Source organism: Oncorhynchus clarkii, chromosome 6 (genome assembly GCF_045791955.1).
Source record: "Oncorhynchus clarkii lewisi isolate Uvic-CL-2024 chromosome 6, UVic_Ocla_1.0, whole genome shotgun sequence".
NCBI lineage: Eukaryota > Metazoa > Chordata > Actinopteri > Salmoniformes > Salmonidae > Oncorhynchus > Oncorhynchus clarkii.
In genome coordinates, this window is record NC_092152.1 from 87,998,595 (window position 1) to 88,016,865 (window position 18,271).

General features: G+C 48.3%; 1 protein-coding gene across 1 annotated transcript; it reads right to left on the reverse strand.

Moving 5' to 3' along the window:
• Nucleotides 1–1,768: 1,768 nt before the first annotated feature.
• Nucleotides 1,769–17,724, reverse strand: LOC139412476 (uncharacterized). Its single transcript, XM_071159265.1, has 14 exons — nucleotides 17,380–17,724; nucleotides 15,645–15,850; nucleotides 15,252–15,389; nucleotides 14,013–14,148; nucleotides 13,401–13,903; nucleotides 12,361–12,500; nucleotides 8,916–9,057; nucleotides 5,567–5,710; nucleotides 5,147–5,205; nucleotides 4,076–4,266; nucleotides 3,294–3,694; nucleotides 2,651–2,750; nucleotides 2,277–2,472; nucleotides 1,769–1,899 (listed from the first exon to the last, which is right to left on the reverse strand). Exons 1-14 carry the CDS (start codon nucleotides 17,503–17,505, stop codon nucleotides 1,769–1,771), a joined length of 2,613 nt encoding a protein of 870 aa, XP_071015366.1. The 5' UTR covers nucleotides 17,506–17,724.
• Between the last annotated feature and the right edge of the window lie 547 nt (nucleotides 17,725–18,271).

Genomic DNA, 18,271 nt, shown 5'->3' on the forward strand with positions numbered 1-18,271 from the left:
CAGCTTCAAGATGAATTGTGTAAACAACAAGGAATTCACTCATTTAAAAAACATCTATAAATCATTTCTTTGCATTTGGCCTATAGGTCTACATTTCCTAAGCAGAATGCGAATCAAAGCACTTCTGCTCCACTGATGGCCACATGTAACAGAGCAGCCATGTTGGATCATGCAGGATGTTAATCAAAGCACTTCTGCTCCACTGATGACCACATGTAACAGGGCAGCCATGTTGGATCATGCAGGATGTTAATCAAAGCACTTCTGCTCCACTGATGACCACATGTAACAGGGCAGCCATGTTGGATCATGCAGGATGTTAATCAAAGCACTTCTGCTCCACTGATGACCACATGTAACAGGGCAGCCATGTTGGATCATGCAGAATGTTAATTAAAGCACTTCTGCTCCACTGATGACCACATGTAACAGGGCAGCCATGTTGGATCAGGCAGAATGTTAATCAAAGCACTTCTGCTCCACTGATGACCACATGTAACAGGGCAGCCATGTTGGATCATGCAGGATGTTAATCAAAGCACTTCTGCTCCACTGGTCTCACCACATGTAACAGGGCAGCCATGTTGGATCATGTGGGATGTTAATCAAAGCACTTCTGCTCCACTGATGACCACATGTAACAGGGCAGCCATGTTGGATCATGCAGGATGTTAATCAAAGCACTTCTGCTCCACTGATGACCACATGTAACAGAGCAGCCATGTTGGATCAGGCAGAATGTTAATCAAAGCACTTCTGCTCCACTGATGACCACATGTAACAGGGCAGCCATGTTGGATCAGGCAGAATGTTAATCAAAGCACTTCTGCTCCACTGATGACCACATGTAACAGGGCAGCCATGTTGGATCAGGCAGAATGTTAATCAAAACACTTCTGCTCCACTGATGACCACATGTAACAGGGCAGCCATGTTGGATCATGCAGGATGTTAATCAAAACACTTCTGCTCCACTGATGACCACATGTAACAGGGCAGCCATGTTGGATCATGCAGAATGTTAATTAAAGCACTTCTGCTCCACTGATGACCACATGTAACAGGGCAGCCATGTTGGATCATGCAGGATGTTAATTAAAGCACTTCTGCTCCACTGATGACCACATGTAACAGGGCAGCCATGTTGGATCATGCAGAATGTTAATCAAATCACAATACAGACAGTAAGAAGAAGCAGGAGTTAAACTGGTCAAACAAGTTGTAGGAGACATTTGGGCCAAACCTCTACGGATGTTGTGTGGATTATAGCTGTTCTGTATTTGTAAATTACATGTTGTTTGTACACTAGAGGGCACTATATGGGTCAAATGTGTATAGGACAGGCTACAGTAAATATATATATATATACATCACAGGAGGTTGGTGGCACCTTAATTGGGGATCACGGGACCATGGTAATGGCTGGAGTGAAACGAGTAGAGTGGAATCAAATACCATTCACTCAATTCTCTCCATTCCAGACATTATAAGCTGTGCTCCCCTCAGCAGCTTCCTGTGATGTATGAACACCTGCAATCCTATTGGTGCTCGAGTGGCTATTCAGAACTTTTAACCTGGTCAGCCAAGACACATTGTTATAATCGGAGTCACCGCTAAGCACGTTTACGGATTAATGCATATTCTTGTATTGATCTCAAGAGACATTTCATCGTTAAAGTCAAAGAGACCACTTTTCAAATGTTCAATATTTCCCACCATCCTTCTTTCTATAATGCAGACTCTACGTGAAAGGATGGTTGCCATGGGACTAAGTCTCAAATGTTGTCAGGGGCTGGTATTTAACGCCTGATGTTTTGGACTTGTAGAGCATCACTCCGCACAGCACGGCAACGGCTGCTACGATACACCCAACCATCAACCCCATGTTGACGTTGGTCACTGGGAAGACAAGAAAACACACAAACACCTTTTATAACACAGAAACTCTTTGTGAAACAAAAAAACCACCTGTTTATGCAGAGATGTTATTTCCTGTTGAAAAATTCCACTGTAGAGGAGGTCCTTCCTAAACGTGTAGTCATTTAGCAGACACTCTCTTAACCAGAGCAACTTACACTAGTGGTACATCCTCATGTCTTTTCTTCTGGGATATGAACCCACAACCCTGGCATTGCAAGTGTCACACTTTACCAACTGAGCAACAGAGGACCATTGATAATATACTGTAATATACTGTATCGTCAATAACACAAAGTACAACATTTAATTTGTAGCTCATCTAAAGCTACAGCCGTTTCCCCTCAGGGTTAGCGTACCTGAGCTCTCTGAACTCTTTCTCAGGCGCAAAGGACCCTGGGAGATGTGGTGTTTGGCCGTTTGCATGGCGGCCTCTCTCTTGCGGTGGTGGTGGTGACCAGCAGGCTGGGGGGAGGTGGAGTTGACGCAGCCCTGGGCACACCGGGTGTTGGGGTTCCCAGCCTCACACAGGATCACTGAACAGCTGATGTACACCTATAGCCAGAGGGTGCAAAGGTCACTGAACAGCTGATGTACACCTATAGCCAGAGGGTTCAAAGGTCACTGAACAGCTGATGTACACCTATAGCCAGAGAGTTTAAAGGTCACTGAACTGAGAGGATATAACCCTTGATACGATCCTTGAATGATGCAGCAATCTGTCCCCATTTACCTGGTCATGCATTCCGATGAATTTGAAAGCTTCCATTCCGAACTGGAAATGCCTCTGGTGACGCGGTGAGAAGATTTGAACCGTCTCATCCACAATGCACCTGGTAAAAAAAAACACACAGTTAAAACCTAGAGTACAGTAAATATGTAAAGTACATACAGTAAGTGCAGTAAAACAATCTTTTAGTCTAGAATATTCCCCAGCATCTATTATCATCTCACATTACTGACAAGTGTCCACCCTGAGGTTGATGAATGCCTCAGTGTTTATATTTTAATATATATGTGTGTGTTTCCTTTCTCTAATCACCATTACTATTATTATTATTATCGTTATTATTATCGTTATTATTATTACTATTATTATTACTATCGTTATTACTATCGTTATTGTTATTGTTATTGTTATTGTTATTATTATTATTATTATTATTACTGTTATTATTATTACTATTATTATTATTATTATTATTATTATTATTATTATTATTATTATTATTATTGTTATTGTTATTATTATTATTATTACTATTATTATTATTTTGAATGTTATTGTTGATGTCTTTATCTCACTTTGCTTTACCAACAGCAGCCTTGCCACTCGTGCTAATAAAGCTGATCTGAATCTGTGTGCTCAGTCTCACCCGCTTTCTATGATGGGGTAGGTGGGATGGTAGTCGGGGTTGTCGTACGGCGCCGCTCTGCAGGACTCCACGAAGAGCTCAGTGTTGTTCACAGTGGACACGGCCTCGATGTCCATGTAGATCATCTGCTTCACCTCCACGTCTAACGGGTAGTCACGGGGATCCACCATGTTGGCGAACTGGCTGGTCTGGTAGAACTCAAACTGGTAGGTGAACGTGCCGAAGCCTTTCTCCACCACCGTGATGCTGTCCCTGTGTGCAGTGAAGCCCAGGGACACGTTGCCACGTTTGGCGTACTGGCAGTAGAACTGGAACTCCACCTGGTGGTGCCTGGTGATGATGTCGTTGGGGTTGTCGAAGGTGGTGATTTGGTTCTTGAAGATGAGGTTGTCGTCGTCCTCCTGGATTGAGAGAGATGGAGAGGGAAATCATCTAGACAGTTACATTTGTGGGCACTGAACTTTACACACGTCACCAAGATCAATCGCTTCAGTTCTGATATTGCTGTGAACCTCTTGGGGTTATGAGTGAGCATGTTGGTGTCTCTTTTGATGCAAAACTGTTCTGAGGGCAAATCTTCCCACAGGCAGCATAAATCCACCCTTCACCAAAACCAATTCAAGATCTGTCAGCCTAGCTGGTGCCTTGGGGTGAATATCCCCTCGAACCAGGTTCAATATAGAGAACGCAGACAGACACACAGGAGTGAATGGGTCTCACACAAAGTGGAATACTGTACATGTGTCATCCCACTATAATATTTGACATCTCGGAGGCCTCACCTCTATCTGAGTGCCACAGGCATTGAGGGGGATGACTCCAATGATGTGGGTGCTGTTAGAGAGGCGTTGCAGGTCGCAGGCAGAGTTACTGGGATCGTTGAGGCGGAGGTGGTCCTCGTGAATTTCAGTAACAGAGGACTTCTCCACTTCTACCGTCATCTTGGTCTCGTCACACACCACCTTGGCTTTGACTGTCACGGGAGATGTTTTCTTATTGTTGTATTTCTTCCTCTTTTGCATAAATGTCTTAATCAAAACAATCTGACTGTGACCCATGATGTGAGTTGGTTGGGGTCATTTTGAGTTTCATTTTTTATCTTTCCTTCATGTTTGGTGATTTCAGATGTGTTGTCTAGGTATAGTATGTATCATACAGTATTCAGAGCTTCTGTTATTAAAGTGCACAATTATACAATCACACGCCTCACCATATTGTCCAATCACACACACCACACCATATTGTCCAATCACACACCACAGCATATTGTCCAATCACACACCACAGCATATTGTCCAATCACACACCACAGCATAATGTCCAATCACACACCAGAGCATATTGTCCAATCACACACCACAGTATATTGTCCAATCACACACCACATAGTCCAATCACACACCACAGCATATTGTCCAATTACACACCACAGCACATAGTCCAATCACACACCACATAGTCCAATCACACCACAGCATATTGTCCAATTACACACCACAGCATATTGTCCAATCACACACCACAGCACATTGTCCAATCACACACCACAGCACATAGTCCAATCACACACCACAGCATATTGTCCAATCACACACCACAGCACATAGTCCAATCACACACCACAGCATATTGTCCAATCACACACCACAGCATATTGTCCAATCACACACCACAGCACATAGTCCAATCACACACCAGAGCATATTGTCCAATCACACACCACAGCATATTGTCCAATCACACACCACAACATATTGTCCAATCACACACCACACCATATTGTCCAATCACACACCACACCATATTGTCCAATCACACACCACAACATATTTATGGTGGAATAATGTACAAACCCTTTTTGCGTCCGACCTCCACCACAACACATCTCATCTCAGACTGATAGACACTAGATCTGAAAGTGTTAGAGAAGATCAGGGTGAACAACAGCACAATATTATCATTACATGTATTATTAGTCTCTCTCTCTCGTGTGAAATTAAATATCATAAAAAGAGGAAACTCCAGAGGGAAGTAGCACAACATACAGGAAGTAGCAGAACACACAGGAAGTAGCAGAACGTACAGGAAGTAGCAGAACGTACAGGAAGCAGCAGAACGTACAGGAAGTAGCAGAACATACAGGAAGTAGCAGAACACACAGGAAGTAGCAGAACACACAGGAAGTAGCAGAACACACAGGAAGTAGCAGAACGTACAGGAAGTAGAACAGCAGTTCTGGTGATGTTTCTAGCATTATAAAACATAAGACCTACCCAGAAATCCCCTCAGTGATGAAGCAAATGGGGAAATACTCCCCCAGATTGTCCCGGATGGGTGTCCACCGGATGACAAACTCCCCCTGGGTAGTCATGTGATTGGTGATGTTCAGAGGTCCACTGACGATGACATCATTAATCCTAGAAAGGAGATCAAATGGAAAAGGTAAATGATAAGTGGGATCCTTGGATGACCCAACCCTGAATCCGAACCCTAACCTTAACCTCTCCCCTAACTTAAACCACTGTACACATCAATGATGTCGCTCTTGCTGCTGAGGATTCTCTGATCCACGTCTACCCAGACGATACCATTCTGTATACTTCTGGCCCTTCTTTGGACTCTGTGTTAACTAACCTCCAGATGAGCTTCAACGCCATACAACTCTCCTTCGGTGGCCTCCAACTGCTCTTAAATGCAAGTAAAACTAAATGCATGCTCTTCAACCGATCGCTACCAGCACCTGCCCGCCCGTCCAGCATCACTACTCTGGACGGTTTTGACTTAGAATATGTGGACATCTTCAAATACCTAGGTGTCTGGTTAGACTGTAAACTCTCCTTCCAGACTCACATTGAGCATCTCCAATCCAAAATGAAATCTAGAATCGGCTTGCTATTTCGCAACAAAGCATCCAACACTCATGCTGCCAAACATACCCTCGTAAAACTGACTATCCTACCGATCCTTGACTTCGGCGATGTCATTTACAAAATAGCCTCCAACACTCTACTCAGCAAATTGGATGCAGTCTATCACAGTGCCATCATTTTTTTGTCACCAAAGCCCCATTTACTACCCACCATGGCAACCTGTATGCCCTCATTGGCTGGCCCTCGTTTCATATTCGTCGCCAAACCCACTGGCTCCAGGTCATCTATATAAGTCTCTGCTAGGTAAAGCCCCGCCTTATCTCAGCTTACTGGTCACCATAGCAGCATCCACTCGTAGCACGCGCTCCAGCAGGTATATTTCACTGGTCATTCCCATAGCCAATTCCTCCTTTGGCCACCTTTCCTTCCAGTTCTCTGCTGCCAATGACTGGAACGAATTGCAAAAATCACTGAAGCTGGAGACCCATATCTCCCTCACTAACTTTAAGCACCAGCTGTCAGAGCAGCTCACAGATCACTGCACCTTTACATAGCCTATCTGTAAATAGCCCATCCAACTACCCCATCCCCATACTGTTTTTATTTTTTGCTCCTTTGCACCCCAGTATCTCTACTTGCACATTCATCTTCTGCACATCTATTAATCCAGTCTCTATCACTCCAGTGTTTAATTGCTAAATTGTAATTATTATATTTCACCAATATGGCCTATTTATTGCCTTACCTCCCTTATCTTACCTCATTTGCACACACTGTATATAGACTTTTTTTCTATTGTGTTTTTGACTGTATGTTTGTTTATTCCATGTGTAACTCTGTGGTGTTGTTTGTGATGCACTGCTTTGCTTCATCTTGGCCAGGTCGCAGTTGTAATTGAGAACTTGTTCTCAACTCGCCTACCTGGTTATTAAATAAAAGGTGAAATATATATATATATTTTTATTTAAAAAAACTTTACCTAACCTTAACTCTTACCTTAACCGTTTTTTAAATGGCAATTTATGTGGGGTGACAGAGTTGGACGTCACAAGCATCTCACTTAGCGAAGCGACAGCCACACCAATCCAGATCAATCACAGAAAAGACATTTACTCTTAATTGGAAAACTCTTGGTGTTCTTAGACCTTTTGGTGAACTTATACAGTAGGCTGCATTAAGCTAAATAATTGATTGCAGAAGAAAATATTTGTAATCACTGAAAAGGTACCACAGGTGATAACATTTTTAGATACAGCCAGGATGTGTTGTTAAAACCAGGACTAAACTGTTACAGCCAGGATGCACTGTTATAGCCAGGATGCACTGTTATAGCCAGGATGCACTGTTACAGCCAGGATGCATTGTTACAGCCAGGACTGCACTGTTATAGCCAGGATGCATTGTTACAGCCAGGATGCATTGTTATAGCCAGGATGCATTGTTACAGCCAGGATGCATTGTTACAGCCAGGACCGGACTGTTATAGCCAGGACGGACTGTTACAGCCAGGACGGACTGTTACAGCCAGGACGGACTGTTACAGCCAGGACGGACTCATCCAGCCAGGATGCATTGTTACAGCCAGGATGACCTGTTACAGCCAGGACGACCTGTTACAGCCAGGATGCATTGTTACAGCCAGGATGCATTGTTACAGCCAGGACGGACTGTTACAGCCAGGATGACCTGTTACAGCCAGGATGCATTGTTACATCCAGGACGGACTGTTACAGCCAGGATGCATTGTTACATCCAGGACGGACTGATGCAGCCAGGATGCTTTGTTACAGCCAGGATGACCTGTTACAGCCAGGACGCACTGTTACAGCTAGGACGACCTGTTACAGCCAGGATGACCTGTTACAGCCAGGATGGACTGTTACAGCCAGGATGACCTGTTAGAGACAGGATGCATTGTTACAGCCAGGACGGACTGTTACAGCCAGGATGCATTGTTACAGCCAGGACAGACTGTTACAGCCAGGATGCATTGTTACAGCCAGGACGGACTGTTACAGCCAGGATGACCTGTTACAACCAGGATGCATTGTTACAGCCAGGATGACCTGTTACAGCCAGGATGACCTGTTACAGCCAGGACAGACTGTTACAGCCAGGACAGACTGTTACAGCCAGGATCTATTGTTACAGCCAGACGGACTGTTACAGCCAGGATGACCTGTTACAACCAGGATGCATTGTTACAGCCAGGATGACCTGTTACAGCCAGGACGACCTGTTACAGCCAGGACGGACTGTTACAGCCAGGACGGACTGTTACAGCCAGGATCTATTGTTACAGCCAGGATGACCTGTTACAGCCAGGACGGACTGTTACAGCCAGGACGGACTGTTACAGCCAGGACGGACTGTTACAGCCAGGACGGACTGTTACAGCCAGGATGACCTGTTACAACCAGGATGCATTGTTACAGCCAGGATGACCTGTTACAGCCAGGACGGACTGTTACAGCCAGGACGGACTGTTACAGCCAGGATCTATTGTTACAGCCAGGACGGACTGTTACATCCAGGATGACCTGTTACAGCCAGGACAGACTGTTACAGCCAGGATCTATTGTTAAAATCAGGACTAAACTGTTACAGCCAGGATGACCTGTTACAGCCAGGATGTGTTGTTACAGCCAGGACGGACTGTTACAGCCAGGACGGACTGTTACAGCCAGGAGTTCAAGCACTAGAAATATAATCCTGGGTACAATACTGTATTATAGACTATCATGTCTCTTACGTTGAGTGTGTAGCCTCGGCCTTGACCCTGAACTCCAGCTCTTTGTTGACCTCGGCGTGGAGATGTTCTCCGTTGTGTGGTGTCGGCTGCACGAACCTGGGCAGGTACATACCCTCATCGCAGGACGGAACACTAGAGTCCACTGAAGTAGAAAAGACACAAACGTACACAAGGCCAATACTTTACAAATAAATGCTTTGACGTTGTTTAAAGAATACATATGTTCAATCCTCCATCCAGGGGTGGAAGGTAGCCTAGTGATTAGAGGGGTGGCAGGTAGGGTAGTGGTTAGAGGGGGGGCAGGTAGGGTAGTGGTTAGAGGGGAGGCAGGTAGCCTAGTGGTTAGAGGGGTGGCAGGTAGGGTAGTGGTTAGAGGGGGGGCAGGTAGCCTAGTGGTTAGAGGGGGGGCAGGTAGCCTAGTGGTTAGAGGGGGGGCAGGTAGCCTAGTGGTTAGAGGGGGGGCAGGTAGCCTAGTGGTTAGAGGGGGGGCAGGTAGCCTAGTGGTTAGAGGGGGGGCAGGTAGCTTAGTGGTTAGAGGGGGGGCAGGTAGCCTAGTGGTTAGAGGGGGGGCAGGTAGCCTAGTGGTTAGAGGGGGGGCAGGTAGCCTAGTGGTTAGAGGGGGGGCAGGTAGCCTAGTGGTTAGAGGGGGTGGCAGGTAGCCTAGTGGTTAGAGGGGGGGCAGGTAGCCTAGTGGTTAGAGGGGGGGCAGGTAGCCTAGTGGTTAGAGGGGGGGCAGGTAGCCTAGTGGTTAGAGGGGGGACAGGTAGCCTAGTGGTTAGAGGGGGGGCAGGTAGCCTAGTGGTTAGAGGGGGGGCAGGTAGCCTAGTGGTTAGAGGGGGGGCAGGTAGCCTAGTGGTAGAGGGGGGGCAGGTAGCCTAGTGGTTAGAGGGGGGGCAGGTAGCCTAGTGGTTAGAGGGGAGGCAGGTAGCCTAGTGGTTAGAGGGGAGGCAGGTAGCCTAGTGGTTAGAGGGGAGGCAGGTAGCCTAGTGGTTAGAGGGGAGGCAGGTAGCCTAGTGGTTAGAGGGGGGGGCAGGTAGCCTAGTGGTTAGAGGGGGGGCAGGTAGCCTAGTGGTTAGAGGGGGGGCAGGTAGCCTAGTGGTTAGAGGGGGGGCAGGTAGCCTAGTGGTTAGAGGGGGGGCAGGTAGCCTAGTGGTTAGAGGGGGGGCAGGTAGCCTAGTGGTTAGAGGGGGGGCAGGTAGCCTAGTGGTTAGAGGGGGGGCAGGTAGCCTAGTGGTTAGAGGGGGGCAGGTAGCCTAGTGGTTAGAGGGGGTGGCAGGTAGCCTAGTGGTTAGAGGGGGTGGCAGGTAGCCTAGTGGTTAGAGGGGGGGGGGGGGCAGGTAGCCTAGTGGTTAGAGGGGGGGGGGGGGGGGCAGGTAGCCTAGTGGTTAGAGGGGGGGGGGGGGGCAGGTAGCCTAGTGGTTAGAGGGGGGGGCAGGTAGCCTAGTGGTTAGAGGGGGGGCAGGTAGCCTAGTGGTTAGAGGGGGGGCAGGTAGCCTAGTGGTTAGAGGGGGGGCAGGTAGCCTAGTGGTTAGAGGGGGGGCAGGTAGCCTAGTGGTTAGAGGGGGGGCAGGTAGCCTAGTGGTTAGAGGGGGGGCAGGTAGCCTAGTGGTTAGAGGGGAGGCAGGTAGCCTAGTGGTTAGAGGGGGGGCAGGTAGCCTAGTGGTTAGAGGGGAGGCAGGTAGCCTAGTGGTTAGAGGGGGGGCAGGTAGCCTAGTGGTTAGAGGGGAGGCAGGTAGCCTAGTGGTTAGAGGGGAGGCAGGTAGCCTAGTGGTTAGAGGGGAGGCAGGTAGCCTAGTGGTTAGAGGGGAGGCAGGTAGCCTAGTGGTTAGAGGGGGGGCAGGTAGCCTAGTGGTTAGAGGGGGGGCAGGTAGCCTAGTGGTTAGAGGGGGGGCAGGTAGCCTAGTGGTTAGAGGGGTGGCAGGTAGCCTAGTGGTTAGAGGGGGGGCAGGTAGCCTAGTGGTTAGAGGGGGGGCAGGTAGCCTAGTGGTTAGAGGGGGGGCAGGTAGCCTAGTGGTTAGAGGGGTGGCAGGTAGCCTAGTGGTTAGAGGGGGGGCAGGTAGCCTAGTGGTTAGAGGGGGGGCAGGTAGCCTAGTGGTTAGAGGGGGGGCAGGTAGCCTAGTGGTTAGAGGGGGGGCAGGTAGCCTAGTGGTTAGAGGGGGGGGGCAGGTAGCCTAGTGGTTAGAGGGGGGGGCAGGTAGCCTAGTGGTTAGAGGGGGGGACAGGTAGCCTAGTGGTTAGAGGGGGGGCAGGTAGCCTAGTGGTTAGAGGGGGAGGAGGTAGCCTAGTGGTTAGATGGGGGGGCAGGTAGCCTAGTGGTTAGAGGGGGGGCAGGTAGCCTAGTGGTTAGAGGGGGGGGGCAGGTAGCCTAGTGGTTAGAGGGGGGGCAGGTAGCCTAGTGGTTAGAGGGGTGGCAGGTAGCCTAGTGGTTAGAGGGGTGGCAGGTAGCCTAGTGGTTAGAGGGGGGGCAGGTAGCCTAGTGGTTAGAGGGGTGGCAGGTAGGGTAGTGGTTAGAGGGGGGGCAGGTAGCCTAGTGGTTAGAGGGGTGGCAGGTAGGGTAGTGGTTAGAGGGGTGGCAGGTAGCCTAGTGGTTAGAGGGGGGGCAGGTAGCCTAGTGGTTAGAGGGGGGGGCAGGTAGCCTAGTGGTTAGAGAGGGGGCAGGTAGCCTAGTGGTTAGAGGGGGGGCAGGTAGCCTAGTGGTTAGAGGGGGGGCAGGTAGCCTAGTGGTTAGAGGGGGGGCAGGTAGCCTAGTGGTTAGAGCGTTGGGCCAGTAACCAAAAAGTTGCCCTGTTTAATCCCCGAGCTGACAAAGTAAAAATCTGTTGTTCTGCCCCTGAACAAGATAGTTAACCCACTGTTCCCTGGTAGGCTGTCTTTTTTTATTTTTTTTATTTAAATTTTTACCCCTTTTTCTCCCCAATTTCATAGTATCCAATTGTTGTAGTAGCTGTTGTAGTAGCTTGTCTCATCGCTACAACTCCCGTATGGGCTGGTTGAAAGGTTGAAAGTCATGCGTCATGCGTCCTCCGATACACCAAGCCGCTGCTGCTTCTTTAACACAGCGCACATCCAACCCGGAAGCCAGCCGCACCAATGTGTCGGAGGAAACACCGTGCACCGTACACTGCGCCCAACAGGAGTCGCTGGTGCGCGATGAGACAAGGACACCCCTACCGGCCAAGCCCTCCCTAACCCGGGCGACGCTAGGCCAATTGTGCGTCGCCCCACAGACCTCCCGGTCGCGGCCGGTTACGACAGAGCCTGGGCGCGAACCCAGGGACTCTGATGGCACAGTTGGCGCTGCAGTACAGCGCCCTTAACCACTGCGCCACCCGGGAGGCCGGTAGGCTGTCTTTTTAAAGAAGAATTTGTTCTTAACTGATTAATAAATAATAAATAAATAAAAAAATCCAATGCATTGTTAAGCATCAGAAGAGGAGTCGCTCACCCAGAAGAGAGAAATGCAGAGGGAGTTTGCTGAGGGGAGCAGTGGAGGGATACAGGCTTCCTGGGGTGGTGGTGGTAGTGGTGGTGGTGGTAGTGGGCCAGGGGGGGGTTGTAGTGGGCCAGGGGGTGGTGGTAGTGGGCCTGGTGGTGGTGGTGGTAGTGGGATAGGAGACGGTTGTTTGGTAGCTGGAGCGTCGGCGTCTCCCTGCATGAACCGGTGCACTGGTAGTGGGCCTGGTGGTGGTGGCGGGGGCGGTGGTAGTGGGCCTGGTGGTGGTGGCGGTGGTAGTGGGCCTGGTGGTGGTGGTGGCGGCGGTGGTAGTGGGCCTGGTGGTGGTGGCGGTGGTAGTGGGCCTGGTGGTGGTGGCGGGGGCGGTGGTAGTGGGCCTGGTGGTGGTGGTGGCGGCGGTGGTAGTGGGCCTGGTGGTGGTGGCGGGGGCGGTGGTAGTGGGCCTGGTGGTGGTGGTGGCGGCGGTGGTAGTGGGCCTGGTGGTGGTGGCGGCGGCGGTGGTAGTGGGCCTGGTGGTGGTGGCGGCGGCGGTGGTAGTGGGCCTGGTGGTGGTGGCGGGGGCGGTGGTAGTGGGCCTGGTGGTGGTGGCGGGGGCGGTGGTAGTGGGCCTGGTGGTGGTGGCGGGGGCGGTGGTAGTGGGCCTGGTGGTGGTGGCGGGGGCGGTGGTAGTGGGCCTGGTGGTGGTGGCGGGGGCGGTGGTAGTGGGCCTGGTGGTGGTGGCGGGGGCGGTGGTAGTGGGCCTGGTGGTGGTGGCGGGGGCGGTGGTAGTGGGCCTGGTGGTGGTGGCGGGGGCGGTGGTAGTGGGCCTGGTGGTGGTGGCGGGGGCGGTGGTAGTGGGCCTGGTGGTGGTGGCGGGGGCGGTGGTAGTGGGCCTGGTGGTGGTGGCGGGGGCAGTGGGCCTGGTGGTGGTGGCGGGGGCGGTGGTAGTGGGCCTGGTGGTGGTGTCGGGGGCGGTGGTAGTGGGCCTGGTGGTGGTGTCGGGGGCGGTGGTAGTGGGCCTGGTGGTGGTGTCGGGGGCGGTGGTAGTGGGCCTGGTGGTGGTGTCGGGGGCGGTGGTAGTGGGCCTGGTGGTGGTGTCGGGGGCGGTGGTGGTGACGGCGCTGGTAATGTCACAGGAGGGGATGGTGGAAGTGGGCCTGGTGATAGTGGCGGCGGTGGTAGTGGGCCTGGTGGTGGTGGTGGCGGCGGTGGTAGTGGGCCTGGTGGTGGTGGCGGCGCTGGTAATGTCACAGGGGGGGGTAGTGGTGGTGGGCCGGGGGGCGGGGTTGGTGGTGGGCCAGGGGGCGGTTGTGGTGGTTTGGCTCCACCACCAAGGAGAAGGAGTTGTGGTGGTTTGGCTCCACCACCAGCGATAGGAGACGGTTGTTTGGTAGCTGGAGCGTCGGCGTCTCCCTGCATGAAGCGGTGCCCTGGAGGAACTAGAGCCATCGGTGTAGGACAGGGTGATGTGTTGGTTAGGAAAGTCTTCTACAACTAGCTCAAACCCGTAGACGCCACTCGTTGAAGTGTAGCCGTATTGTAAGGAGCAAGAGCCCTAACAGTGAAGAGGTTAGAACACAAATGGAATAGCTGGTTAAGACCAAAGACAATATATCAACAATCACATGAGATTCAAGGTGTTGAAAATAACTGCCCACACCAACCTGATCCAGGTAGAAACCTGAAGGCTGATCACAGCTATCGCACTCAGGTCTGACCAATCCGTATCTGCATCTGACACGATCACCGTCAGGGTCAAAGGCCATGAGGTTGTAGGACCTCTGACAGTTCTGGGGAACACTACAATGACAGGAGTCAGAAATACAACACATGAAATGAGTAAACTCTACGGGCTCTATTTGAACAAACCTAACACAACGGTCAGTCTAAGAGCTGGCAGTAGAGCTACAGGTTCGGAGGCGCGTCAGAAATATTTTTAGCTATTTTCACCACCACAATTATATGTGCAGTTGCTGGCAGTGGTGCAAAAGGGGCTGAGCCTTGATTTGTATTTATGTATTTTATTGAACCTTTATTTAACTAGGCACGTCGATGAATAAACCAGTTGTGGGTGTATCGAGGCTTTTGACCCCTCACCGGCCAATCAGAACGTGTTCCATGGCTAAACGTGTGGTTGCTTCAAGTTGTGTATTTACGGTATTTTATATAGTTATTGTGATGTCATCAACTCCGGTTAGAACGTTAGTCCGTTACAGCCTAGTTAGTTAAATAGAAAACAGTATGTTGAACATGTTTACAGTCCACATTGTTCTAATTGTATTGCTTCAGTATGGAAATGAACCTAGGCTATAGCATGTGCACTGATATAGGGGCAAGGCCTACTGTAAATTGCAGTCTGGACATGGAAATGCCAAACGTAGTCAATTAGCAAGATCAATTTCACTAGGCTATCGATAAGGCCTGAAAAGACAGTGTATAATTCTAATCCAATTCTAATAATAAAAAAAAAAAACTTGTTTAAATAGGCTAACTGTCTGAATAAAGTTACAGCCACCATAATAAATAGCCCAGAGGGTTTTGTTTTTGTTGCACAACATGATCATATCTGGCTAATGATCGGGGCCTGGAGAAAAAAAAGAACGGACCGGTGTGGGGGCGGTCCCCTGGACACACCTCAAACATGGCCACCCGCCCACTTTAACACAAATGAGCTGAAGTTAAACCGGTCAATTGCTGACGTCAGGGTTGGAAAATGCGATCGCGCTATTTTTTTTTTACATAACAAAATTGCTAATTAACTTGAGTTGGACACTTGCGCCTCTTTACCGCCAGCCAAAAATGTAGGAATATGTCTAATTAGGATTTCAATAACCTATATTGTATATATAAATACAACTGATCGGTTCAAAGAGGTAATGTTTTGGGAGTCAGAAAGTTGTTACCGTATGAAAGGAAGAATGGCTGTGACTGGAGATCTGTTGGGTTCACCAGTATCAGATCTTGTTCCCAGATCCACTTGTGTTTCCAGGCTCCAAGGTCCAAGACCGTTTACTGTTGGGATCCAACAGCAGCTGTTTTGTCTGTCACAACAACAAACCATCTTTAGATAAGTGGTCACTTGGGATGGAATGTTATCAAACCCACCATAGCAATATCATTTACCGAGTGTTTTCGTCACAGTCTTTGAAAAAAAAAACTCAGAGGGGAGTCTACCTTGTAGAAGTAGGTTTTAACGGTATAGCTAAAACCATTTTACCAGATATGAGTTTAACATGAGTCATTGTGCACAATGCATGTTCAAAAAATTGAATACATGTATTTCATAACAAACTTGCATCAATTGAAAAGGTTTATCACTGGGGATATTTCTGGTCTCGACTGTTTCAGTTTCACACCACTGGTTGTTGTAACCACTCCGTCCTCTGCTGCTGCTGTCAATTGTGCCTCTGACATCTTTGATTGAAGAGCCGCAGTTCCCTGAGGAACAATACCAGCGAGAGTAATCACACCAATCATGTGTATTCTTGTAGCGTAAATCCACCTGGAGAACAGAAAGTCACATTGTAATGGGGCAATAAAACATCATTAGACTGATGAAGTTTAATTAACGCTGTTGTTTTGAAACAGCTTATCAGTTACTAATAGCGTCGTCCGGGTTAGGGAGGGATTGGTCGGGCCGGGCCTGTGACGGACCGGGTGCAGTGCGCGCTAGCCAAGGTTGCCAGGTGTCCGACATTGGTGCGGCTGGCTTCCGGGTTGGATGCGCGCTGTGTTAAGAAGCAGTACGGCTGGTTGGGTTGTGTATCGGAGGACGCATGACATTCAACCTTCGTCTCTCCCGAGTTGTAGCAATGAGACAAGATAGTAGCTACTACAACAATTGGATACCACGAAATTGGGGAGAAAAAGGGGTAAAATTTTTTACAAATAATAATAATTGTCTAACGGCATTTTTTTTCCTAAAATACAAGAATAAATGTATCTGCAATGTTATCAAAAACAACCTTAGTTTGTCCGAGTCAAGCGTGGCATTTGTCATGTAATTATGGAGGTAACGGCTTGGAGATTGTTCTAAGTGGCTGTATGGATAGAGCGCCAGAAATACACTAACTTACTGCAATGACAAAACTGGTGCACAACGGTTCCTTTCTCTGTCCTACACACATGCACCATATCTGCTAAGAGTTTAGACCAGTGAAACATGTTCACCTGTTATTTTCAGACTGAATAAAACATAACAAATGGAAAAACAAACACATTTAGAAATATTAACTTGTGTTATTTATTCCCTTCTGAAAATACCAGGTGCTCATTTTGCATTGATGCAAAAGCTGAATACATCTCTAATGTATTTATTCTATAGCCTCATATTTCTCATTTATTTGATAAGAACAAGACTTTGCACACCATTAATTAAAACATAAATACTCATATGCTAAATAAAACAATACACGGTGATTGAATATAATTGATCTAAAGTCACAATTATTGCAATCACTCTTATTAGTACATCGTATTACAATGAATTGTATTGGAATAGACGTGATGTGATTCAACATTTCTGAAGAGTCCAACCAAATGCGAATACCCTTCAGAATCAAATCAAATCAAAACATTTGTAATTATGTGTCACCTGCGCTGAATGCAACAGGTGTAGTAGTCCTTACCGTGAAATGCCGAGTGACGAGCCCTTGACCAACAACGCAGAGTTTTAAACAAGTAAGAACAATTTGCTTAATTAACTAAAGGAAAAATAGTAACCCAATAAAAGAACAATAACGAGGCTATATTGAAGGAGTACCGGTACTGAGTCAATGTGCAGCGGTACGGGGTAGTCGAGGTAATTGAGGTAATATGCACATGTGGGTATTAGGGATAAAGTGACTATGCATTGATAATTAACAGATAGTAGCAGCATATGTGAAGGTGTGTGTGTGTGTGTGTGTGTGTGTGTGTGTGTGTGTGTGTGTGTGTGTGTGTGTGTGTGTGTGTGTGTGTGTGTGTGTGTGTATATGTGTGGGCAAAAGATCAGAATTGGGAGCAGCCAATGATCCCCTGAATATCTCTCACCTTGAATGTTCCGTCAGCGTTCCTCCCTTTGGGGGTGACAGACATGGAGCCTCCATAGAAGTGTCCCGCTGAAGCCAGGGAGACCAGTAGCAGCAGATGCAGCAACACCGGTGTGGAGGAGGACATGATGCCTGGATCTCTCTGGAGGATTCCTCTCTACCTATCTGCCTCCAGCATCCAACCTCCAGACCTTTATACCTTCTCAGACCAACCATCCATTCAGGAGGAATGTCAGAGCAGATGCCAACGTTGTTTCCTTTGTAACTCACCCTGGGCATGTTCTCTTTATGACAGGCGTAACTGGTTTTAATGAACTGGGAAACAAAGGCTAAAATACCTTTTCATAATAACCTGAAACGAAAGGGGAAATAAAGTTGTGAGTTACAGTAATTCTGCATATCTTGAACTTTTCTCTGCTAATCTCGTACATTAGCCTGATTTACATTTTCTATTTACATGTTAGTCATTTAGCAGACGCTCTGATCCAAAGCCACTTACAGGAGCAATTAGGGTTAAGTGCCTTGCTCAAGGGCACATCGACAGATTGTTCACCTGGTCGGCTAGTGAGCATTTGCACCAGTACTATGCAGTTACGACACATGAAAGGTATTTAAATGAAATACAAATGAATGATGAGACTAAATAATCTAGATTAAGTTAAGAAATATTAAGGTTAATTAATACAAGTATTTCACACCAGAATGTCTGTTCATTTCAATTACATGTATTTCACAACTAGTGTTGTTACCACTGTAGATAATGGTGAGTTTATTGATTCATGAGTAGGTTTTCATTATGTGTTTGGTTTGGGTTATTGTGTCTGTGGGGGGAACGGCCACAGCAATTCAAAATGAATGGTACACGATGCATACTGATCGTAACGGTGCAAAAC

Bases quoted from the DNA above. Each gene is read 5' to 3' on its own strand.
- LOC139412476 (XM_071159265.1), bottom strand. From the start codon at position 17,505: ATGTCCTCCTCCACACCGGTGTTGCTGCATCTGCTGCTACTGGTCTCC. The intron at 5,711-8,915 runs GTAAGAGACATG...TCTCCTTTCTAG, and splicing joins GCCGAGGCTACACACTCAAC to GATTAATGATGTCATCGTCA. The intron at 1,900-2,276 runs GTACGCTAACCC...TTGTCTTCCCAG, and splicing joins AAAGAGTTCAGAGAGCTCAG to TGACCAACGTCAACATGGGG.